Source organism: Castor canadensis, chromosome 11 (genome assembly GCF_047511655.1).
Source record: "Castor canadensis chromosome 11, mCasCan1.hap1v2, whole genome shotgun sequence".
In the NCBI taxonomy this organism is placed as follows: Eukaryota; Metazoa; Chordata; class Mammalia; order Rodentia; family Castoridae; genus Castor; species Castor canadensis.
In genome coordinates this window covers 53,707,033-53,733,100 of record NC_133396.1, presented here as the reverse complement: position 1 = coordinate 53,733,100, position 26,068 = coordinate 53,707,033, and the positions used below count along the sequence as shown (strand labels likewise).

The 26,068-nt window shown below is 44.6% G+C and overlaps 1 protein-coding gene and 1 pseudogene across 2 annotated transcripts; one reads left to right on the top strand and one right to left on the bottom strand.

The window, feature by feature from the left end:
* Nucleotides 1-3,001: 3,001 nt before the first annotated feature.
* Nucleotides 3,002-4,326, bottom strand: LOC109695540 (large ribosomal subunit protein eL8 pseudogene; annotated as a pseudogene).
* Nucleotides 4,327-5,898: 1,572 nt separating this feature from the next.
* On the top strand, nt 5,899-22,268 carry Dhrs7c (dehydrogenase/reductase 7C). Of its 2 annotated transcripts, none has more exons than XM_020178124.2 (7): nt 5,899-6,035; nt 6,263-6,422; nt 12,738-12,850; nt 14,526-14,736; nt 17,792-17,884; nt 20,748-20,903; nt 22,011-22,268. In XM_020178124.2, the coding sequence occupies exons 2-7, from the start codon at nt 6,269-6,271 to the stop codon at nt 22,217-22,219; spliced, it is 936 nt and encodes a 311-aa protein (XP_020033713.1). In that variant the 5' UTR covers nt 5,899-6,035; nt 6,263-6,268; the 3' UTR covers nt 22,220-22,268. The 2 variants fall into 2 exon arrangements, with proteins under 2 accessions (XP_020033713.1, XP_020033712.1); XM_020178123.2 differs by having other exon boundaries at nt 14,523-14,736.
* The last annotated feature ends 3,800 nt before the right edge of the window (nt 22,269-26,068 follow it).

Genomic DNA, 26,068 nt, shown 5'->3' with positions numbered 1-26,068 from the left:
TATTGAGGTGGTGGGGGGAAGAGGGAGGGGGTGGAGTGGGTGGTAAGGGAGGGGGTGGGGACAGGGATGGAGAAGTGACCCAAGCCTTGTATGCACATATGAATAATGAAAGAAAAATAAAGAAAGAAAGAAAAGTGCCTGAAGAGCAGACACACGCTCTCGCAGCTTCTGGCTTCCACTTGGGCCTCACCATGCTTCCCTTTGTATTTCTCTTCCTCAACTTTTAATAAATTCCATTTATATCCATGTGTCCTGCCATGGATTCTTCCATGCAGGACAAAGAATTTGGAAGTCTTCTGATCACAGATTGAACCAGTGCCATAACAAAACTGTGAGTCAAAATAATTTTTATGAGTTATTTCATCCTAGTCACATAAAACTAACACACTGACTATAAACCCTGGCTCCTCACTTTGACCTTGGGCAAGTCACTTAATTTCTCTAATGCCTCAGTTTTCTCGTGTGAAATGAGAACAATAATCCTACCAATTTGAAAGACTGTGAGGACTAAGTGCATTAGTAAGTGTGTAGATCTTAGGTCTGGCATTTAGTAAGCACAATGGGAGAATTAGCTGCTAGGCGCTACCAAATTGAAGTATGGTGTTTTGTCCTGTGGGCAGTACTACAGGCACAAGAGGAAAGGATGACAGGATCTGAGCCCTTGCTGATCAGTAGGATAAAAAAATAGTAAAAAGTCTAGTAACTGTGTCCCAGAGAGACCCATTTTTAGCCTGGAATCTCTGTCCTTGGTTAACCAGTCAGTAATAAATGAATTTTATCAGGTGTCTGCAATATTCTAAGCCCCACACTATTTCTCCTGGATGGATGAAGTTAGAATTTCTTTTCTAGTAATAGCAAAATACCTGTTGAGGTCAGTTGTTAAAGAATTGATCAGTATCTACTGTTGGTCTGGGGGATCAAAAGACAAAATGAGCCAGTGCCCCCATCCCCCATGAAAGCTCAGTGAACCCCATATCCTGTAAAGGGACAGGTGGCTTCACAAGTCATGGCCCCCGGGGGATGACTTAAAAAGCCACAAGGCTGATAAGCAGGAGGCTCTCACAGAACTGTGTATATGTTCCTGCACAGATATGTTAAGAGACCACTCTGCTCCTGACTCCTGCACCTCCCCTCTCCAACAGAGTGGCTTTCTACAGAGATATAGCAAAAAGCCACTCCAGTCCTGACTCCTAACTCCCCTCCCCAACAAAAAGGACCAATTAAAAATCCCCCCTCTGTGAGCGACAGTGAGCTACCGATTTTCCAGGCTCCCTGTCCATCTCTAGGGTCAGCTTTTCCTTCCTCTCTAATAAATCCTACTTTGTGTGTGACCTTGTTGTCTCAAGAGTCAATCCGCTGCTTCATATGCCAATTCTTTGGCCCGTGGAGGCAAGAACTCTCGACACCGGCACGCAACACTACTGCCTACTTATTATGCCAATGAAGCAGGATAGATAGATGAGGAGACAGGGAAATTATATTATTTTAATCAATATTTAAAGGGCCAGACTCTGACACTGGGACAAGGAAGTAAAGGCTGGAGAGCCTGAGCAGCTAGCCCCAACTAGCTCCTTTTAGAAGCTAAGTTACAGAAACTGAGAGGCAAAGGGGAGCTACCTGCTTCTGCTTTCCTCTTTGAGATGTTGACAAGCTGCAAGGGTCCTGGGATGCGCAGAGAATAATTATGTCTAGCAAAAGAAAGTTCTAAAGCACACCTATTGTCCCTGTGATTTGGGTGGGCAGGATGACCCTTCCCTGTTTTAACAGCCATCTCAGGCACCCAGAACCACGAATTCCCCCAGCTCTCCAGTATAAGACTAGCTAGGAGATGCTCCCATTTCCTGCATAGGGAGCAGGAACTCTTTCTCTTTCTCTCCCTCCTCACTTTGTCTATACTTTATCCTGTTAAACTAAAATGAGTCCTTGCTAAAACTTCCACCTCCCACCTTGTGATGAGACACCTTGAAATGCTTTTCAATGTTTGTGGATCTCAAGGACCTGATTTGTGTGTGTGTGTGTGTGTGTGTGTGTGTGTGTGTGTGTGTGTGTGTGTAAACTGGGAAGCTATGGGAGACCCCTCATCTGTCCTCCGGTGACACCAACAGACAAGACAATGGCCAGGGTGTCATTTGTTCTGAACAACAAGCCTGTCATCAGGTGGAAGCAGCTCTGGCCCTCAATGATTACCCCACCAGATTCAGGGAACTCAGGAGCAAGAGTCCTGTGTCCTTGTTTCCAGATGGCAAAGAAGGATGACAGCTGTCCTGAGATGGTCTTCTGTACCATGAAGACGTGGAAGAAAAGAAAAAGATTGTAGTCTGAAAACAAGAGAATTTGGAAACACAGATTAAGAATGTTAGACAGAATGCATCTGGTTCTCTCTCTCTCTCTCTCTCTTTCTCTCTCTTATAAAAAATGGAACATACACCCATGTACCCACCACTTAGATTTAATAGAAGTAAATGTTTCTCTTTCCCAAGAACAAACCACCATGCAGAAATTGCTAATCTCCTTTGCATAACTGTATCCATTAACTACATGTTACTGTCTCATATGGCTTCAGATTTTCTATGAATAGAATCAATCATCTTGTACTGAGATTTTCTCTTCAAAGGTGGTTGGACCATTTTTTTCTATTTTTAATTGTGGTAAAAATACACATCAAAATTGACCATTTTAACCATTTTCTATTAGAATTCGGTGGCATTAAGGAAATACATCCCCAGAACTCCCTTCATCTCCCCCCAACTGAAACTCTGTACCCGTTAATCATTAACTCCCAGTCCCCACTACTAAACAAGAAGTCCTAAACAGTCATCATTTTTCTTTCATTTTCTTTCTTTCTTTCTTCCTTTCTCTTTCCCCTCTCTCCTCTTCTCTCCTCTCCTCTTCTTTTCTCCTCTCCTTTCTTCTCTTCTCTTTTCTCTCTCTCTCAACAATGTTATTTTTAAGTATGGAAAATTCAATAATGTACATTTAACCCAGTTTGGGGATGAGTTCTTTATCCTTTGCTTTTCCAGTTATGAGCCACAGATTTTGGACTCGGGACATTGCCTCCCCAGTGATGGTGGATCTCGTCGTATCAGTTATTATGACTGGTTTTGATGGCTCCCACTAGCTTAGCCAAAGCACCTTGTCTTCTGAGTTAACCTGTGTAAAGGCAATGGTGGTGCATGTCTTCCTATGGACTAGACGTCCCAGCCTGCCTTGATGACAGAGTAAGGTACCCTGTCTTGTGACACAGGGCAGGCAGGAAGACAACCAGCTCAATGGGATTCACGTCATGTGCAATCACCACCAGCTGAGACTTCTTGTTCTCCACCAAGGTGGTGATAGTATTAATCCCTATTCAAAGGGCAAGTGCTCTCTTAGTGGGGACATCCCCTTTGCTGGCAGCTTTCTTCTTAGTCCAGACCCACAGCTTCTGCTTCTTGTCTTGCTGTGTCTCTAGCTGGTTTGAGGGCCAGTTTACACAGCTGGGGAGTTGTTAGGGTAGCTGCTCCAGGCCTGAGTGAACTGGTCAATCACAGAGTCTCTCTCAGTTACTTGTATTGGAGAGCCCTTCACCACTACATCTGATGCAGTGGGGCCATTTGACAAAGCAAGTGAGGTCCCTTTTGGCCTGGATGTCCTGTCCAATGCCAAAATTCTTAGGCCTTTTCCCAGATAGAAGGTTTACCACCTACTTGGCCATCTGTTTCTTCCTGACACCAGAGGCCAGGGTCACCTTCTTTCCCTTGGCAGCTTTCTTCTTGGCATCTTGGGTGGCTGGAAGAAAGAGAGCTAATTTCTGTCCTTATGAATTTGACTACTCTGAATAACTCACATATGTGGAATAATACAGCATTTGTCTTTTTGGGATGGACTTATTTCACTCAGAATGTCCTCTAAGTTCATCAATTATGTCTGAATTTCCTTCTTAAAGCTGAATAATATTTCAGACAATTTTGCAAGATGTCATGCTAGTCCAGCAGTCCACCATCCCATGCCATCCTTGCTTCCTCCTCTACACCAGCTGTGGCACCTATGTATGAAGGCCTTGGTGGATGGAAAATGCCCACCTGCCAAAGGGCAATCAAGAATGAGAGCAGCTTCGTGTAGCAAAACATGTTGGTTCTGACTAGAAAGAAAATATCAAGGTAACCAGATCTACATGTCATTCTAGAAAACATGCATGGGGTTGGGGGTGGGGGGGAGTGATACTGACCCAATAACTTACTGTTTAGAAAAGTATGTGCACACACATTGTCTCACGTAGCCCTGGCATCCCTCACTTATGAACTCCATGAGCATCACCACACCTTGAAGAGCTGCAGAAGATGGCATTTTCTGTATTCATAAAAGAAGCCCCCCATCCCTCTGCCAAATCTTTCCAGTATCCTTAGAAATGGGTCTTACCATGCACTGAGAGAAGGCAATGAGGAGAACAACAACAACAACAAAAAAAAACCTTCCAGGAAGAAGGGAGAGACTGAACCTGTCAGCCCCAGCCATAGGCCAGACCCATTCACCCATTCACCCCAGTCTTGAACTTCTTCCATTCTTGTTCCTTTATAATCTATTTCTAGTAATTGAAGGTCCAATCATGCCTCTCCTCTACTCTGAACCCTACAGGAATCACTTCTTGTTCAGAGTAAAAGCCAGCGTCTCACTGCGTCCTCCAAGCTACATAGGTTCTCAACTGCCTCCCTGGCCTCCTCTATTACTCACCCCTACCCTTGTCACTCTGTCCTGGCCTCCTGCCTGCTTCGTGAATACCAAGCACACTGTCTCAAGGCTTTTGCATGTGCCCCCTCTCAGAAGAATGAATGGAAAAGTTGAGATATAGTCACACAATGAAAATGATCTCCAATTTCACACAGGAGTATGAATGAATCTCATAAATGTAATGTTGAGCCCTAAATGTTGGCAACTTAGTGAATCTATTTAAATAAAGTTTTAAAGGAAATTGCATGCACAGAGGCAAAACCAATACAAGCATTTAAATGCTGGCCAGTAGACCCCATTTAGGGCTGGAAAGAGAGATGACAGGGACGAGTTGATCTGGGTGCTGGTCACGTGGATGTGTTTAGCACTCACGATAAAGGCACATTTCTAATCTGTATGTTAAATGTGAATAAGAAGTTAGTTTTTTTAAATGTTCCTGATTATTCCTAGTTTCCAAGGACGAAATGCAGTTTCCCTCTCCCCCACCTCCATACACTGCTGTTTGCCCACTTCCCGGCCAGCCCCTTGGTCTTTTCCACACAGGTTAGGATGTCACTGAAACGGGTCCTCTGAGTTTTGGTGGTTTGAGTACTTCAGCGGGATTTATGTCTATTTCTAATCATGCTGAGTCCCCTTACATAATTAAAATATTTAACATTTGGAATAAATTCTAGTGCTTTTAATAATAAAAGATAGCAACAGTTGTGTTCCTGTGATCCGGATTCTATCTTATTTTGTCCTTCGAACAATCCTGCAAGACGGCACTCCCATTTTACAGATAAAGACGCTGAGGTTCAGTGAGGTAAGATGTTCCTAAAGAGTGCTCTTTCTGCTATTTCATGTCACACCTTCAAGTGGTTCATTCTGCAACAGGTTCCATTCTGGTTTTCTATGCTTTTCATCCCTAACCCTGAGAGCAAATATGGATGGCTTGCTGTCACTGCCTCTGAACTACCTGCAAGTGTCCTGATGCAGGAAGTGAGGGCAAGGACGTTTGTGTTGAAAATCCCAGGGCCTGATTCCTAATGCTCAGCCCCAAACTTCAGGGGAAATCCTAACAGTCCAGCAAGCCAGGAGAGCTTGAAAGTCCTGGCAAGAACTCTGAAATCAGAGCCAGCCAGCATGTGCCTGAGTATCAGAATAGATACTATACTTACCCTGAAAAGCCCTTTAGTGCAACTGAGAGTTATAAATAACTATTTGGGCCCAAGCAAGTGGCCTTAACACATGCATTTCCTTCCAAAAATGCAGACACATTTGAATTAAATTTGTAATTAACCTTTGGGGCGGGCAGGCCCCCTGGACTCGATTTGCTTTTGGAAGACACCGTGAGTAATTTCCTCTTTGTTGGGCATGTGGAGATTAGCTTGCTCACTTTGTGCTCAGCTCGGAAGCAGCCTCCCTGGGTTGCACAGAGCTGAGCTCCCTGGAGAAGAGGCTCCAGGAGGGAATGGGTCCTGCAGCCCCTAACCTCCCCCTGCCCTGGGCGTCCCAATCAGGGTCTCTGCAAAGCCAATCCTTTCTCACCCTGTTGCCCTCCCCGCCACCCCCCCAGAGCAAGATGGGAGTCATGGCTGTGCTGATGCTGCCCCTGCTACTGCTGGGAATTAGCGGGCTCCTCTTCATCTACCAGGAGGTGTCCAGGCTGTGGTCAAAGTCCACCGTGCAGAACAAAGTGGTGGTGATTACTGATGCCATCTCAGGACTGGGCAAGGGTAAGCTGGCTCCTCCCCGCTCTGTGCCCATCTCTGCCCCAAGTGACATGCAGTCACATCTGTCAGGTGGAGAGGGGGTCAATACTGTGTTCTCTCCCAGTCTCTTTCATTACTCTACGTGTTTCCCCTCCTTGGGGTGGGAGGAGGGGTGATAAAAACTGTGGCTTCTTTGCCTGATACATGAGGGGACTGGAATTTGTGGGGATTGCAAACACACAGTCTAGGGACCAAATATGGGTCTGTAACATGATTGGCTTTACTTTTATGGTGATTCCAGCAAAGCCCTTAGCTAGGGCTGCATACTAGTGGCAGGCCCAGTCTGAGGTGCTGGGCTCAGTCTCTCTGGTACTTATTAGCTGCTTACTTCACTTCTCTGCCTTGCATTTCTCATCTGTAAAGTAAGAATGCTAGCTGTCTCTATCTTGTGATGTAGTTGTAAGCAATGTAATAATGGCTGAGAAGTACTTAGAAGAGAGCCTAGAGCTACCATGGGTGCCACTCGTGTTAGTGATGATGATAATGGTGAACAAAGTTAGGCAGTGGGGCCACTTCAGAGGCCCACACCCCCTACCACTCCCTATTATGTCACACATGGCCTGATTCTTTTCACCATCTCACCTCTGAGTCTTGAAATTGTTTACATTTGCAACCCCTGAAGTAGGAAGTTTCAGGGACCCTTCTGCTTGTGGCATCTGTGTCCTGAGGGATAGTAAATGGCTTTTGGTTTTGCAAAATTCTGACTATCATCCCAAACAATGGTAGGTTAGGGGCAATTTTTGCTGCTGTTTTTTGTTGTTTTTTAATCAAGTATAGAACCCACACAGCCAGCATCCATTAGCCAGTCAACAAGTGATCAGCACTGTGTCCTGAGCATTGTCCCTTCCAAAGAGTCCCTTCCTTTCTGGGAGGCCAGGAATGTTCTACCATGAGAATATTTGTCGCGTCCTCTCTGAGATTTCTCTCAGGACTTCTGCTCATTCTCTTGGGTATCCCAATGGAAGTCAATCTCCATGCTTTGAGGATAGATTAGATTTCAGTGAGTGATCATCTTGTGTCAGTCATATCAAGTAAAAAAAATAAAGCAAAAGGCATACAGATTTGGCTCTCTATGTGGTTCCTCAATGGGTCCCAGAAGCAATGCCCAAAGAAGCTGAACTGCCTCATCAGAATCAGTGCTCAGAAGGAGAGGGAGGTTGGGGGAGGATGACACAAACTCAACTCAAGCTGAAGACCAGAGCACTCATATTTGCTAATCAGACTAGATACCAGACAACAGAGCTCCCCTGGAAAACCACATAATGCCATTCAAAGTCAAAGGCTTTGGGGAAATCTTGTTCTCCAAATAAAATACATTTATCTAGAATGAAGCCAGGCTACCAACAGATGGCCCCTGATCTGGCCTTCCCCCAGAGCCTTCCTTGACACCTTACCTGCTCCTTCCTTTGCATGGATGGCCCCAGAGGACCTGTCCTCTTATCTCCCATGGCTCTTTGCCTACATGCATTCTTCTCACGCTGCACTGTATCTGTGCATTTCTCAGTTGCCCACCAGGCACAAGCTTCCTGTTGGGTGAGCCTATGTTTTGCTCATCCTGCTGTCCCCAGCACCTCATGAATATTCAAAAACGCTCATGTAATGAACAGTCTCTAACATGACCATTTGAAGAGGGAAGACACTCATTTAGATAAGTATGTTTTTGTTTTTGTTTTATTGGTTTATGGTTTGGTTCCAGTATGGTCAGAGAACAAACTCTGGATGATTTTGATTCTTCAGAATTTGAGGGTTTTTTTTTTTTTAATGGCCTGCATGGGGTCTATATTGGTGTATGTCCCTTGAGGACTGGGAAAGAATGTGCCACTGCTGCTGTTGGGGGTGGGGGAGGCCTACAAATGTCGACAAGATCCTGTTACCTGAGGACACTGTCCAGTTCTTCTGTGTCCTTGCTGTTAGAGCCACTGTTCTCTCTATAGCTGAGAGGTGTGTATTTCTTTTAATAGTCTCACTTATTTTTTAGTCTCATTAGGTTATCATCATACATTGTATAAATCAAAACACCAGGAAAGATATCTAAGGAGCAAATACAGCATTTGCAGAGAGACATGGTCCAGTCTACGGTCATTATTCTTTTTTATTACATCTCATTGCCCCACCCTGAAAAGAAATGCAAAGCAGAAAGAAAGACCAAGCATTTACAAGTAACTTGAGAAACTGGGTGTATGTGACCTTAGATAAATGCCTGCCTTCGATGTGCCACTGCTGACAGAGACTCCAGGTTCCGACTGCTCCATATCAAGCCCAAAGCAAGAAAAAAGTTAGAGACCTGATGTGGATGATGTGAGTTACCCCACCCATTGCCGTCCAGATACCACAGGATCTGGGGATCCTGTCAAGGAGACAGTACCAAATCGTCCTCTAGGGAGATCAAATAAACAGACCACATCAGGTATCCTAACCCTTGTCCCAAAACCCCACAGTTCAGCCAAGTCAGGCATTATGTGGCTTTGTACCCACAGTGTGTGTGGCAAGAATGACAATTAAAATACCTAACCACCATCTTTGGCCTTCTTCAGGGAATAGCAACAGAACACCAGCCCTGCCTGTGCAGTTTTTCTCCTTTAAACATTGATGGAATCAGTGCACCTCACAATTAATGACATCTTACAGTCCCTGTAGGCTATCCTTTCTCATTTTGTTATCTCTGAAATCAGGAAGCATCTTATAGCTATTGGCATCTTAGATGCAATGACCTGGAGACGAAAGGTTCAGTTGTGTTCACTATTGAAAAAGAAAAGGTCAGGGCTTGCCACAAGACAAGTGCTGAGCTGATGAAGAAAAAATGAGCGGGCCTGGCTTCAGCAGCAATGACTTATGGGAGCGGTGCCTCTGGACTGGGAGTATCCAGCACTACATAGGCTCCAGTCTCCAGGGCTCCCTGAGAGAGCAAGGTGTTAGTGAAGGAGAGGCTGGAACCTTGGGGTCCTCTTGGCTGCTTCTCTTAAGAAGGCTGAGGCTGGAGGTTTAGACTGGCTCCTGGCCACAGATGACTACCCTGTGCCACCCCCCGCCCCTCAATGCCCAGCTTGAGTTGGGTGCCCATCATCATGAGAGACAGAGAGAGAGAAAGAGAGAGAGAGAGAGAGAGAGAGAGAGAGCAGGTGGATGACAGCACTCCCTTCTCAGCAGTGGGGATTGGCCAAGAGGCAGCCTAGTGTGGAGAACCTAGCCTACTTTGGGGTAAAAGGAATTGAACCTCATAAAACAGGTTTGCACTTATTTTCTTTGAAGATCTACATCTTAGGTTGCCCTCTAACTTTGATATCTGTTTGATCTTAGTACCTCCATTAAACTTCTAATGTAATATCCTCTTGCCTATAGAGCTGTACGCTTTGTCCATTCTGTACATAAGCACACACATTTAAGTAATAGCACTGTATTCAACACACCGTTTTTGAGCCTTTTTGAAAACTTACTTTGTCATGAAGTTCTTTCCACTTCAGTAGATCCATTTCTGCAAAATCAATTTGAAGGGTTTCAAAGTATTCTATGCCAAGCTGTACTACAACTGATTTAACCAACCTCCTATTATATTGGACATTTGCAATTATCTCCAACTCTTTTCTGTTATAAATGGCACTGAGATAAAAATTTCATAACTGCCATTGTGACATATTTTGTGGTGGTGTGGGGAGTCTGAAAATTGAACTCAGGGCCTTGAGCTTTCTAGGCAAGCACTGTACCACTTGAGTCAAGCCCCAGTCTTTCTGCTTCAGTTTGCTTTGCACCTAGGGACTATACTAGGCACTCACACTTTTGTCCCAGCCAGCCTACCTCCACTTCCTGAGTAGCTGAGATTACAGGTATGCACCACCACAATCACCTTGTTTTTGATATAGGGTCTTGCTAACATGTTGCCTTGGACTGACCTCAAACTGCGAATCCTTCTATCTCTACCTCTGAAGTAGCTGGGATTACAGGTGTGCACCACTATGCCCAGCTCTATGAAACATTCTTAATGATCTCCTTAAATTAAATTGCTCATAGGTGAAATTGCTTGTAAAGATGCAGCTAAATTTTTCTTCCAAAATAACTGGAACAGTCTATACTACCCCCAAAGTGAACAGGTGACAGGTCCTTTACTCAGATCTTGCTAAAACAGTTACCAATTTTGTTCTTGATGATCTGATAGATCAAAATCAGAGCCATCCATACTTTCATTTGCATGCTTTATTATTAGGAGTATTAGGATTGGCTCTTCTGTAAATTAGCTCTCGGTACCTTTTTTTTTCCCCAGTACTGGAGTTTGAACTCAAGATTTCGCACTTGCTAGGCAGGTGTTTTACCACTTGAGCCACGCCTCCAGGCTTTTTGCTCTGATTTGTTTGTTTTGAGATAGAGTCTTACTTTTTGTCCAGGCTGACCTGGAATGCTATCCTCCTATTTATGCTTCCTACAGTAGCTGGGATGACAGGCATGCACAGCTGTTGGTTGAAATGGGGTCTCAGTAACTTTTTTGCCCAGGCTGGTCTGGAACTGCAATCCTCCTATCTCAGCCTCCAGAGTAGCTAGGATTACATGAGGCACAGCACCTGGCTTCTTGGTACTTTTTAAAAGAACTGCTCACTTATTTCCTTAGTCAATTTCTTCATTAGAGTCTTTATCTTTCTTCCTTATTGATTTGTAAGAGTTCTTTGCATATCAGATAAGTTAGCCCTTTACAGACACAGTTTATAAATTTTTCCATTTGTCCTGCTCGTTATTTATGTTTCTGAAGTCAAGTTTCTGCAAGGGTAAAATCTATAAATCATTTCTCCTATGATTTGTTTCTTTAGTGCACATTCAAAAGACCTTTCCCCAATGAGAGACTGTATCCATGTCTACCTTCTTCTAGTTATTTTATGGTTCTGTTTTTACATTTAACTGTTTAGTATATTTTGCTATATTGCAACTAGTTTTTGTCCTTCCCCAATTTCCACCCAAATACCACTTTTGAAATAGTATGTTCTTTTTCCACTGATTCAATATACTAACATTAGCATATATGTAGGAAAGACTTACTACTTGACTCTACTATCATCAATGTTTTTATCTGCTCTTGAACTATAAATATTCTGTTACTTTCTGTAATTTTATAATATAGTTAATGACTGTCTTTCAAAATGCTCTTTGCTTTTCCTTATATTTATTATTCTTATTAAAATGTGTAAATTATTCCATAAAAACTTTAGAATCTTTCTGTTATTTTCTAAGACCTATTGCAGTCATGATTTTCTGCACCAAATTAACATAGAGTTGAGTTGACATCTTTATTGGACTTTGCCATTCAGAATTGTGATGGGAACCCCCTTTCTCAATAAAACCCCTCCACTGAGAGAAACCTTCCATTCTCTGCAATCTTGACGATTCAAGGTGACATAACATTGTTATGCAGTAACTTCTTGGTCCAGGTTCCCCTCAGCCAGGAGCCTGGCCCTGGCTTCCCTCCCTGCTCTCTCAGTTCCAGCCAGTGCACCTGTTTGGTTTTATTTATTTTTTTTGCAGCTCTGGAATTAACCCTGAGGGGCCTCCTGCATGCTAGGCACAATCTCTGCCACTGAACCATGGCCCCGCCCTCATACACCTGTCTTTAACTCACTGAGCTCAGCCCAGCCCTCTCCTTTTCTTTCCCAGCAGCTTGTTGTGACTTCACTCCTGCTCCTAACTAGCTTAGACTCTGTGGTCCAGCACCCCTCTCTCTCTCTTTCTCTCTCTCTTTCTCTCTCTCTCTCTCTCTCTCTCCTCTCTCTACCTCCCTCCCTCCCTTTCTCTCTCTCTCCCTCCTTCCCTCCCTCCCTCTCCAATATCACAATTTATCTGCCCACGATGCCCACTGATCATATCCCAACACCTGTCCTGACCAGCTGAGCTCCTCCTGTGCACCCTTGGGGCCACATACACACAGTCACAGGATCACTTTGAGCCACTGCCCTCAGGATGCAGAGCCACCAGTGGACACCCACTTTTCTAGGCTATCCTTCAGTGTGCCCTGTCAGCCTGGGCCCACCACTTCTTGCTGCCGAATGGGACAAAATTAAGTACCACCTTTGAGTAGGTGCTGTGGATGCCTCCCCCAGGTTCCTGTGCTTGGCCAGTTCATCCATTCTTCAGGTGCTGTGAGCGTTGTTGCTATGGGTTCACAGACACCCCCTTTTTCAGGGATTTCTCCTCTGCTAACAGATGCTGCCTTGCTCAGGAGTCCTGCAGCTTAAGAGAGGAAGACTCCACATCAGTGGCTCCATCCACATAGTATACCTTACCCTACTTCCTTCTTCTCCACAGAGTGTGCTCAGGTGTTCCATACGGGTGGGGCAAGACTGGTGCTGTGTGGGAAAAACTGGGAGAGGCTGGAGAACCTCTATGATGCCTTGATCGGTGCTGCTGACCCCAGCAAGGTAAGGCCTCCTCACTTGGCTTTGGTAATTCTTGCGCATCCTTGGTTTCCCTTGATTGTTAAGGAGCAGCTCTTGGGATAAACAGGGGAAATTGGTGATTGCTATGGGGAAATGTGAGGCAATGGTTCCACTGGCTATGACATAGTTCTCTCTGCCAGTCATGAGGGGTTGGCTTGTTTTGGCCACTCACCATGCAATAAATTTGGCACTTACCCTCACCCTAATTTTAATTTAAGTCAGACTCAACAAGAATCCAAAGGATAGGAGATGTCCCTTGTACTCTAGTTAAAATTTCAGACATGGCTGATTTTAAAACAACAATGCTAATGACAAAAACATCAAATGATATTTCTTCAACAAGGAAATCAGGGAAGTCTCCTCCCAAGAAGTCATCCAGGAAGTGAACACTTATGTTAAAGTGGCTGCAGCTTTCAAAGCATTTCAGGATCGCCTTGTAAAGAATCACCTTCAGGGCTCTCTTCAGGACTTTTTTTAATCTTTTCCCATAGGGTTGGATTTGGTTCTTGGAAACAGCCCAAAGAAATTCAGGGCGAAATCTGGTGAGGGGATGGATCGATAGCACCACACAGAATTCTCCAAAATGTGTTTCTTGGGATTAGGTTTGGGGTAAAAAGGTTCTGCTGTCGTTTGAGAGAGAAATACTGAGTCCTATTGAGCTTGTCTGGTTTCTTTACTGCAGAACTTTCCTTCAGAGTCTCTGATCACACAATAGGAACCTTCTCTTCGAGGGCACATCTCAGAACTAGTGTTTGTCAAATACCAGGGTTACATTACACTGACCTCTTGGTGCCACCAATTTTCCCATCTGTCCCCACCTCTAGACCAATAGTCTTAATGACAGCAAATGTCTACAGTTGAACACAATATCTAGGACATAATAGGTACTCCAAAAATACTGTGTTGAGTATGATTTTTGGGGGCAGTACTGGGGTTTGAACTCCAGGCCTCACACTTGCTAGGCAAGGGCCCTACCACTTGAGCCACTCCACCAGTCCTGAGTACAATTTTTATCCAAACCAAAATGTGGCTACAGACTACTGTGTGGATTTTCTTGTAACCTGTAAGCCAGTTTGGAAAGCAGTTTCCTAAAAGGAGGCCAGAATATCTTCACCACTGAAACCAGAGCAAGCCTCCAAAGACCATCATTGTCAAGGACAATATTCATTTGGATTTAAGAGATCTGGAACTCTGGCCACAAGTTCAGACTTATTACTGGGTATTTGTTTTTGAATTTTGGATTTTTTGACAGTTCTGGAGTTTGAACTCAGGGTCTTATGTTTGCTAAGCAAGTACTCTTATCATTTTAGCCATGCCCCCAGTCCTTTCACTTTTAGTTTGTTTATTAGATAGGGTCTCACACTTTTTCCCAGGCTGGCCTCAGACCTCCATCTTCCTTCCAACATAGCTGGGATTACAGGGTACACCACTATGTCCAGCCTCACATTTGGATTTATTGTTGCCCTGGTCTCCAAGAATGAATTCTCCACCAATCGCCTTCATCTCAGAGTCACTTTTACATCTCCCTCTTTGTTTACTTTTTTGTAGTAAGTTCATTTTGAATGTCCAAGGGAGTGATTGTTACACGGAGAGCCTACAAAGTCTTCAAGGGGGAGGTGATCCCACATTTGCCCTAACTCTCTCATTGGTCCAGCAGACATTCACCCCAAAGCTGGTCCTCCTGGATCTCTCAGACATCAGCTGTGTTCAAGATGTGGCAAAAGAAGTCCTGGATTGCTATGGCTGTGTCGACATCCTTGTCAACAATGCCAGCATGAAGATGAAGGGGCCTGCCCATAAGATTTCTCTGGAATTCGACAAAAAGATAATGGATGCCAACTATTTTGGGCCCATCACCTTGACCAAAGGTCTCGTGAGTTTCATTTTCCCCTGTGTTTCTGGGCCACCAGATGCTAGGGAGGGATCTATGGTATAGCCATTCAGTCATCCAATTCTGGATAAAACTTTCCAACCCATCAGAAAATTCCCTACTTAAATGGTGAAACCTTGAAACAATCTCACTGTAAATTCTCACTATAAATGCCAGAAAAGGGATTTTGGAAGTATCTTACTGGTATGTTCCAACCTCCATCTCTACAAAACCCCTCTCCCTACTCAAGCTTGCCATGTCCCCCTATCTTTGCACCTACATCCATAGCTCCCTCCCATTCAAATTCTCGGGGCCACTGACTTCGTTTTTGGCATATATTTTGCTATGACAACCTTGCAATTGATATGTCCATAACAATTGGTCAAAGATTCTGTCCTCAGAAATGAGGAAAAGGGGTTTATCACCAAACTGCAAGAAACCTAGTATTCTTTCAACCCCTTAGATGAAACAGGGAAGGCAGGAAGACATCTCCCTTTGGAGGGGAAGTGGTCATTGTTCCTGTGTGGACCTGTCAGAGGGGGCCTAGAAAATATCAGTTAGAGATTTCTCAGCTTTGGGCCCAAATGCCAATCTACAGGGCTGGAAATGACTGTGTAACAGAATCACAAATTAAAACCCTTCCCCTTCCCCCCAAAAAAATGAGTGATTTTCAAAGCAGAAGCTCTGGGGAGACTTGAAACATAGAAAATGCCTCCCTGTGGGGAACAGGGTGCCCTGGTGGAGATTGAGAAGGCCTGGTCTCTAGTTGCCTTCTCTATAGCCAGATCCACAGCAAGAGCCTGAAGGGAAGGGATTCTGAGACACTGAGGGGAAGGAAGCACTTTGGGCAGAAAGATGACCTTCCAGAGCTTCTAGAATGGTGCCCAGATATAAGGTTCCTCCAGTTCAATTCCTGGGGCACACCAAGTAGGCAAGCAAAGGTAAGTTCATCAGCCTTTGACAGGGACCATTCAATGTGAGGAGTAAAGAAAGGGCAGTGGGAAAGGCCAGAACTGGTTGCTTCTTCTGGCTAGGCCTCTCACGTGCTCAGGGACCTCAGTCTGATCATAGCTTTGTGAAGGTGCTGGGTTTAATGGTCCATCCTGGAGGTTGAGCTTTGAGCACCATCTTTTCATTTTTAGCTATATTCCCATTCCACCTGTACTATTAATTTACTTAATTTCTTCTCCACATTTTCTCATTTTAAAATTAAATCCAGGGAGGATATGGTATCACATGCCTGTAATCCCAGCTATTCAGAAGGTGAAGATAGAAGGATACTGGACTGAGGCCATCTGGGGCAAAAACCCAAGACTCTGTCCAAAAAATAAATAAAGCAGAAAGGACTGGAGACTGGGCGTGTGGCTCAAGTGGTAGACCACTTGCCCAGCAAGCACAAAGCCCTGAGTTCAATTCCCAGTACCACAAATAATAAATAAATTTACATTAGGAAGAAATCTGTATTATATTGACACACTTTAAAACCCACTTCAGACCATTTGTGACGTGAAACTTGCTTGAGCATGACACTCCTGGCCGACCATCAGACATTTCCATCTGCCTGTGTAAGTTTTGGGAGTCTAGATACTGGATTTTATTTTTGGAAAGATTATCTGTTTGTAAGGGCTGATTCTTTGAAAATGTAATTTTCCAAAAAACATTACCTAAAAGAAAATAAATCAGACATGCCTGATGAGTTAAAAAAAAAAACCCACTTCACTCTTAATCAACAGAAGAAAGCCTGAAAGGTAAATGAAGTACCATCTTCCAAAATAGCCTGGAGGACATGCAGTCTTTCTTTTTTTTTTTTAAACTAGTGCTTGGTGAAGTAAGCCAGGCTCAAAAAGTCAAGTCCACATATTTTCCCTCATGTGTGGAAGCTGGACCTGTAAGCTAAATGTGTATATATAGATACATACGTGATTATATATATGTATACATACACACATCTATAGCTATATCTATATCTATATGTGGTGAGAGAGAGGACAAAATTGTATTAGTTGGTCTGGCTGAGGGGACCATAGGAGGCAAGAGAGGCAAAGAAAATGTTAGAGAATAAAAAATATTAAAACAACCTATCTATACATGAATGTCACATAATGTACAGTAATGTGAGCTGTTGAATATTAGGAGAGCATGGTGATAGAGAAAGAGCAAGTAATGGGGCAGGGGAATAATTTGATTAAAGCAAGATATATACAGGCCTGAAGTACCAAGGCAAAATCCTCTTGGACTATCAATACATACTTTAAAACAATGAAGGGCAGGAGGAAAAAATAGGTCTTTTCTGGGGGTGGATACCAGTGAGAGGGGGGTAAGCACAAAGAAAGGGGGAATGAGGAGGAATGTGGTGGATGTATTTTGTACCCGTATATGAAAATAAAAGAATGAAACCTGTTGAAATTGTTCTAAGAAGAGGGGGAAGGGAAAAGAGAGAATGATGGAGGGGGTAAATCTGAGATATATTGTAAGCACATATGTAAATATCGTAATGCAGCCCCCCGTACAGCTATTATATGCTAATAAAATAATTTAAAAAAGAGAAAAAAATGTTGTGTTTGCAAGAAAAGCATTAAAGACATATCAGAACCAACATGAGACTTTCTTCTTAAGGCAATAGGAGAATTGAAAGAAAACACCTTTCGGGTCAGGCACAGTGCCTTACGCCTATAATCCTAGAACTCAAGAGGTAAGGCAAGAGGATCACCAGTTGGAGACCAGCCTGACCTGCATAGCAAAACCCTGTCTCAGAAAAAAAGAAAAGAAAAAACAACTCAAACAAAAAACCCTTTCCTGTTATTGAAATCTGTGTCATCTAATCAGTGCTCCATTGGTGGGTCTCTTCAAATCATCCAGCAACGCGCCAGCTGAGCCATCCCGCTCTTGGAAACAGTGGGTCAATGATTGCTGGGGTCCACTTCATCTGGGCCAGGCTGCAGTCTAATTGCCACGGAGGTAGCAAATCCATGTGTGATCAAGCAGGTGTGGGACAGAGCCTGCCAGCTGCTGCCTGTCTCAGATTTCTAACTGTGACTCCTTGTATTTTCTAGTCCTGCTTCCCAACATGATCTCCAGGAGGACGGGCCAGATTGTGTTAGTGAACAACATCCAAGGAAAATTTGGAATCCCATTCCGTACCGCTTGTAAGTTGCTAAGACAAAATGGCATGTCTTGTGCTATACACCTTAAGTGGTAAGAGGAGTGCTGTTATGCCTAAGGCCAGACACATGACCACATCAGGCAAGAGATGTCCCATCCAGAGATGACCTGGATCTGCTGGATGTTCTTTTATCCCTTCAGTTCCTATTTTGAGCACCTGCACCCAGGTCCCCATGGGAGATGCTGAGATGTACAGATAAGGCTCCCTGCCTCTCAAAGCTTAGTCTTACAGGTGGGCAGGCAATGCCATGGTTGAACATGACAGTGCCATGGTTGAACATGACAGTGCCAGGTGAAGTTCTCATCCTATAGGGATGCACAGCCCCAGTTCAAATGCCCCTTCTTCATGAAGATGCTCCAAAGGACAGGACAGAATATAATTGAGAAAGAGAAGAATGGGTGTACATTCCAAAAGGCGAGAGGGTTGGAGATGTTCTGAGGAAGGAAGAAAAAGAAAAGGAAAAGTGCAACTTCAAAGGACAGAAATGCAAAGTGGAGGGAGATTTCCAAGTGCACATTCACGGATACTTTGGGGAAATTCTGGAGACATTCATTCTCACTTCCCATGAGGTAGGCTCTGGGAGGGCAAGGAACATGCCATTTCTATTTCTCTGTGGCCCCCAATACCATGTGCCAATAGAAGCTCATTAAATGTCTATAGGTAGAAGGGAAAGTGATAGAGGAAAGAGGGAAAAATGGGTAGGTCCCCTGCATGAGTTTGCATGGATTTCTATAACCAAAGTGCATAACAGAAATGAAGTTCCTCACAGTTCTGGGGCCTGGAAGTCCATCATCATGGTGTCCATAGGGTGGGTTTCCTCTGAGCTCTCTCTCCTTGGCTTGCAGATGGCTGCCTTTTTGCTATGTCCCCATATGGCCTTTCCTCTGTGTGTCCAAATTTCCTCTTCTTACAAGGACAATCATACTGGATTAGGGCCCTTTGCGGATTTTTTTTTTTTTATTTAGCAGAATGTCTCCAAGGTCCATCCATAATATAGTATGTGTCAGTCAGTGTTGCTTCCCTTTTATGGCCAAGTAATATTTCACTAGATGGAAATTCCACATTTTATCTGTTCATCTATTGATAGGCATTTGGGTTGTTTCCACTTTGGGGATATTACAAATAATTCAGCTATGAACATTCATGTACAGTTTTTCTGGGGACAGATGTCTTCATTTGTCTGGGTACATACCTAAGAGAGGAACTTTTGGATCACCAGGGAAGTCTATATTTAGATATCTAAGAAACTGCTAGACCATTTCCAAAGCAGCTTCACCCTTTCATTTTCCTACCAGCAATGCACAAGGGCTCCAATTTCTCCACTCTCTGAAGATTATCCATCTTGATTTTAGTGATTCCAGTCACAAGAAGAAATATCTCCTTGTAGGTTTGGTTTGCAAAGCCTGATGGCTGTGGTAACTATTTTTATGCAGGTAGAACTGTGTTCACTGTGAACCACAAGGGAAATCCAACAGGGCATGGGAGACAAGAGGCCAGGATTCTAGCCGATACTCTGCCTAGAGTCACTCACACAACCGCTCAGCCTCTCATTCTTCACTACTCACAAAGTGGCCATAAGAGGTCCTCTGTCCCCCTCATTCAATATACAGCAGCCTCTCAGCATGCACAGGGGATGTTTCCCTACTCCCTACAAATACCAAAATCCAAGGATGCTCAAGACTCCTATGTAAAACGACACAGTATGTGCATAGAACCTATGCACATCCTCTTTAATACTCAGTACTATGTAAAGGCTGTGTAAACAGTTATAGTGTACTGTTTATGGGACAATGACTAGAAAAAGTCTGTATGTGTTCAGTACAGGTGCAATTTTTTCCTGAACATTTTCAATCCACAGTTGGGGAACCCACAGATACAGAGACTAACTGTATTAAGTCAAGGAGCTAGCAAGTCTTGCACAAGTGCAGACAGACTCGAGTGAGATGACTGATGTATATAAAGTAACTGTATAAGCCAGGAAGGGACAGCCTGGGAGGGTACAAGGTGAGGCAGGTGCCCAGCTGGGATTGATTCTGCCAACATGATGGAAGTTTCTTTCTCTTGTTTAATAGTTATTTAAATTCTAAAACATTTCAATAAGCATCAGGGTTTTCAGCTACTCCTAAACAATCTAGTCACTGGGCCCAGCTTCCCCCAGCAAGAGCTGACTGAAGCTACACCATAAGGCCACCTGTAGGCGGCGCTTGTGCTTTCTTAAAAGGGGCCTGGGCACTTACTGCCTGCCTCTAGGTGACACCTCTGAAATGTGAAGCTGGGGTCCACCATACACCAAATGAGCCTCTAACTTTCTAAAGTATTAAGGAGAGACCCCTCCACTTTTTGGAGTTCCTGGAAGGATTCCTATTTACTCCACAATTTGAACTGAATTCGGTGGTACATGATGGGCAGTTTCTCCATCGAAAAGGGGGGCAAAAAGCAAGAGGGAGATCTGGGCTCCAGGCTCACCATAGCAACCCACTGGCCCCCCACCTTGGGCAAATCCCTCAGATACCAGCCTTCCTGGGAAGGAATGAGAACTCATGCCTATGATGGACATTTTATGTTTTCTCATTTGATCTTCACAAAAACTTCCCATTTTGAAGATAAGAAAACAGAGCTTTAAAGATAGGAGTGATTTGTCCAATGTCACACAGCTGCCAAGTGGCTAAGCTGGATCCAATCCCAGCTCTGCCTTTTTCAACCCACCACTTCAAGAGGACTCTGTCCTCATCTATAAAGCAAAGAGTGAGCTTTTGTGGCCCCTTTCAGCCCTCTTGTTGCAATGCCTCTACTGGGAAGCAGGGCTAAGCCCTTCCTCTCCCATGTCTGGCTGATCTTTCTTCCAGATGCAGCCTCCAAGCACGCTGCACTTGGCTTCTTTGACTGCCTCCGAGCAGAAGTGGAGGAATATGGCGTCGTGGTCAGCACTGTGAGCCCGACTTTCATCCGCTCCTACCATGTTTATCCACAGCAGCGGAACTGGGAACCCTCCATCTGGAAATGTGAGGTTGCAGAGGGAAGATGGAAGCTTTGTGGCATGTGGGGGGGGGGAGGAGGCAACTCTATGGTCTCATTGGGCCCAAGGGGGTGTTACTGAAGCATGAGAGGAGGGAGGAGGGGTGGGGCACAAACCTCCTGGACCTCGACACCAGGTACAGAATCCCATCCTGCAGCTAAGAGACCCCAGACAGGCTGAGCTCAGCCCCTTAACCTGCTCTGCAGCCCTGTCAGCCTCTGCCTGCCTCTGAGCTGACTCCCACCTGGAACAGTTCTTCAAGAACCACCCCGCTCCCCTTCTGAGAAGGCATCCCAGAGTGGAAACTGAGGCTCCAGGTTGACCACCTACCTGGCAGCTCGCCTCTGCCACACATCTGATGGATGAGCACAGGCTCTCTGTCCAAGATGAGTCCCTGAATGGCTCTGTGCCTCAATTTCCCCTTTAGAAGATGAAGGATAACAGTAATACCTATCTCATGGAGTTGTTGGAGGACTGCAGGGCCTCTGGGTGTCTCCCACGGAGCATCCCAGGACATACTTCCAGAAGCTTCCCACTCTGTAGGGTGACAACTGAGCAGGTAAACCGGAGCTGTCATGCATTAAACCAAGCATTATACACACACAGTGTGGCTACCAGCCTCCTCTGAGTCTCGCCCAGAAAACCACCCTCATCCTACACTAAGGGGACCTGCTAGTCCATAGTGAGTGCTCTATAAATGAACATTATCACGTTCTAGAATACTCTGAACATACAGACACTACTTCTTGCCCAAGGTCTACACTGAGGAACCAAGAAAAAGCAAGCTGGGTGACAGCACTTAAAAATGGCAGCCGCTACTTCATCTAGCACCTTCGTATCTCCTAATTCTCTCCCACAACCCTTCCACTGCTCATGACGCCCCTGCAAAGGTGCCAAGGCAGGAACTAGGTCTCCTTCACAGAGGAAGAAGCAAAGCCCACCAGGGTATGAAGTGTCTCCCCCAGGGTCAAGGCCAGTGGGTGACAAAGAGGCCTGGCACCCATGATGCTTGAGAAGCCCACATTCCCCCATCTCACCAGTCTGCTCCCCACCCAGGCCACCAACCAACCCTTATCCTTCACCGGGCTTAAAGTCTTTTTCAGGAAGCTGGCCTACGGAGCGCACCCCGCGGAGGTGGCCGAGGAGGTGATGCGCACCGTGCGGCGGAAGAAACAAGAGGTGTTCATGGCCAACCCTGTCCCCAAGGCCGCTGTGTACATCCGCACCTTCTTCCCTGAGTTCTTTTTTGCTGTGGTGGCTTGTGGGGTGAAGGACAAGCTCAATGTCCCAGAGGAAGGTTAATTCAGGAGGCCAGATGTGTCACTCCATGGGAATAAAGGCTTTCCTGGCATGTGCCGGTTCTCCTGTCTTCTCCCGCCGCTGTGGTCCCTCACAAGCCCTAGTTCCTAACCTTCCAGGGGTGCCCACCTCCTGGTGCCTCTGGGTGTCTCCCACTGAACATCCCAGGACACACTTCCAGAAGCTTCCCCACTCTGTAGGGTGACAACTGAGCAGGAAAACAGGAGCTGTCATGCATCAAACTCTGCATTGTACACCCACAATGTCGCTATCAGCCTGCTTGGAGGCTCACCCAGAAAACCGCCCCCATCCTACATCCAAAGGTGACTTTCACCTGTAATCCTAGCTACTTAGGAGGCTGAGATCGGGAGGATTGTGGTTCAAGGCCAGCCCAAGCAAATATTTACAATACCCCTTCTCCAAAATAACCAGAACAAAAATGGACTGGCGGGGGGTAGTGGCTCAAGCAGTAGAGCGCATGCTTTGTAAGTGCGAAGCCCTGGGTTCAAACCACAGTCCCACAAAAAAGAAAAGGGTGGGAAACCTGCCCCCATCAATTTCCAACAACCAGCAGACTCAATAACCCTTTAGGAGAACCCTTTCTGTAATATGGAAACACCCGGTAATCTGCATTATCCAGTATGGCGGTCACAGGTGGCCCCAGCACTTAGGAAACCAAAGTTTTCATTTCGTGATTAACTTAAATGACAGTTATTATTATTTAAGTATTATGTAATGGCAATTGTTATATATCAACTATTAATATTAATCATTCACATTAATAATTAACTAATATTTTGTATATTATACATAAATAACTTGTTACATGAATAATACATAAATATATAAAACAATAAATGATCATGTCAATATTATTGATTAATGTTAATATAATTAATAATAAATACTAATAATGATACTATTGTATATCATATTATAGTATAATATATAACAATTACACATAGTACATTAATACACACATGTCATATATTACGTTAAATAGGTATTATATTACATATAATACAGCAAAATATAAGCACATATTAATATGTAATGTTATCATATACCAATATATTTATTATTAGTAACAACCTTAACTATAAATTTTTTTTCTGTGGTTGTTATTAAATAACACGTTTATTACTGCATTCTGTATTCAAACGGATACACCAGTCCAGGCCTGCACGTGGAGGTAGGAGAGACTCTGCCTTCCTTAACAGGTGGCTTTTATCTCTAAGTCCAAGGCTCTTGCTAATTGGGAAGGTGAAAAGAAGAAAAGGAGGGCAAACTGTTGCCCTCTCATTGGCACCTTTTCTTTTTTTTTTCTTTTATTCATATGTGCATACAATGTTTGGGTCATTTCTCCCCCCTTCCCTCCCCCTCCCGCCCCTCCCTTCCCCCCCACCCCCTCGCTACCCGGCAGAAACTATTTTGCCCTTATCTCTAATTTTGTTGAAGAGAGAGTATAAGGAATAATAGGAAGGACCAAGGGTTTTTGCCAGTCTTAACTATAAATTTTTTTTTTTGAGAGAGAGAGTTTAGCAGAGTTTAATTAGGGAACAGAAAGTGAAAGGTCGAAAGGTCTTTATTGGGGAGATAAATGACCTGTCCATTCGTGTGCATTCCAGGTGCTGCTGCCCTCTCAGGACGAGGTATTTTACCAGCCTAGTGAATGAAAATCCCTAACCCTTATGTTGAAGCACAGTGCAAAAAAAAAAAAAAAAATTAAATATTAGTGGGGTAGAAGTTGAGGGGGAACAAGAGGAAGGTGGATAAGAAGCAGGTCATGCAATGTGAGTAATGGCCACCAAGTGTCGCTGTTGCTCCAAACCTATTTTTATCGTAACCTCTCCATTGAAACCCCACAAAACCTAGTAGTAATGATCCCACAGATAGTCACAATTTTCAATGAGCATTCCCTTTCAAGGCCCATTTGGAAAGGTCGATCATCCATTTCACAGATGAGAAAAGTGAGGGTGATCATGCTGTGGAAATACTGCTGCTCTGAGCAACCTGAGGGCACTTACCCCAGAGACACAAAAGGACTGGACTCTAAAAAAACCAGCTAGCCAGTGACTGTCCCAGAAAACAGAGAAGCCACTACAGAGCTTGATGCAGCCCTCATGTTCAATGCTGAGAAAGATGGAGGTTTTTTTTGGAGGGGGGTGTCCCCTAAAATACCTACAAAATTTTAAAAATTGGAATTAAGTAGGAAAGTATAAAGAAACAAAGAAAAACCAATCACATGCCCCAGTGACCACTTTTAGTATTTCCGCCCTTCTCTGAAACACCAGAGTCCTTGCAGAGAGCACATTGCTTGGCACCTCAGGGCCCCTTCCCCACTGTGTGGGGGTGGGGGTAGCATGGTCAGGTTCTATGGCTGCTCCATTTCCGTACCTCAGGAGCCTGGCAGGGATGGATGGTAGCAGTGAGAAACCCTATCTGTTGCTCCTGATGGGCTCAGCTACTGGGAACTGGCTAATAGGAAGAGTGAGGCTGGAGTACTTCATCTGCCCTCCCTACTCTCTTCCAGCCCTCTCCCCACCCATGGGATCTTCAACACAGATGAAGCTCCTTGAGAGAACTCCAGTTCCCAACCCCCATTGACCTTCTTTGGAACAGGGTCTTTGCAGATGTACTAGTTAGTATGAGGTCATACTGGAATAGGGAGAGCCCCTAATCCAATATGACTGATGGCCATGTGAAGGCAAAGACCACAGGAAGGCCATGCAATGCTGAAGGCAGAGTGGCATTCTACAGCTGCAAGCCAAGGAATGCCAAAGACTGCCAGCAAAACAGCAGAAGCTAGCAAGAAGCAAAGAAGCATTCTCTCCTACAGTGCCTGAGGGAGCAGGGTCCTATCACAGCTTGAATGCAGACTTCTAGTCTCCAGAACTGTGAGACAATACATTTCTCTTTCAAGCCACCCAACTTATGACAATTTGTTACAGCAGCCATTGAAAACTAAGATATCCCATATGTTTCCGCCTGGACCTTGATTGATACAGCCAATACCCAAAAGAAATTCATGAGACTCATTTGGGAAAACTCAAGAACTAGAGGAAATAGGCTGTTCCTTCACATAGACACCAGCACTCTGCTAGGTGCACTTTCTGTGCCCAAAGAAAAAACTGGTTCCATCCATACATCATCAGAGAACTAAGCAGCTTCCAAAATGGAACCACAGTGGAACCCTTCTAGGGTTAAACTGTTATCTTCAGAATATTCCAGGCAAGTCTGTTTGGTGACAGATATCCAACTACACATCAACAGAAGACTTGGATGTGAGGACAGAACAGACTTTTCTGCAGAGAGAGCACTAAGGAGTTATACCTCTGAAAGACAATGGTCCAAACAGCCTGGTGGACCAGATCTATGCAGAAGAATGAACCCCAGGTGCCCAGCACCAACGAACAGCAAAGTGTTGGAATGCCCAGCCAAGAGAACCTCTGCCAGCTGCCAGCCCTGCATCCTTCTCCCTTCCTGGAAGTGGCTTGTCTTTTCTGACTTGGGATCCCTTACCACAAACCAATCCAAGTGGACCATGGGCCACCCTGACTGTCTTTGGCCTCTACTCATTACCACTCCATATCCCGTGGCTGACCATAAGGAAGTCGTTGTCAGCTATGATTTTGAGGGTTACAAGTGACAAGAATTCAACTCATACATTTATTCACCCTATTAACTATAAAGTTTTATTTTGGTCACCTTTAGATTCAAGTGACCAAATGGTACCACCGTCTCTCAGCAACATGTTCTACTGTGTAGGCTTCACCTTCAGCAGCTCTCCCCATTGTCAAGAGGAGATGAACACCAGGGGCTACAGACTCATGTCCTATCTGCTTAGAAGCC

What these genes read in the sequence shown, in the direction of transcription:
- Dhrs7c (XM_020178123.2), top strand. Translation starts at nt 6,269, where the DNA reads ATGGGAGTCATGGCTGTGCTGATGCTGCCCCTGCTACTGCTGGGAATT. An exon ending in CATCTCAGGACTGGGCAAGG is followed by an intron (nt 6,423 to 12,737) that starts GTAAGCTGGCTC and finishes TCTTCTCCACAG; the next exon opens with AGTGTGCTCAGGTGTTCCAT. An exon ending in GGAACCCTCCATCTGGAAAT is followed by an intron (nt 20,904 to 22,010) that starts GTGAGGTTGCAG and finishes CCGGGCTTAAAG; the next exon opens with TCTTTTTCAGGAAGCTGGCC.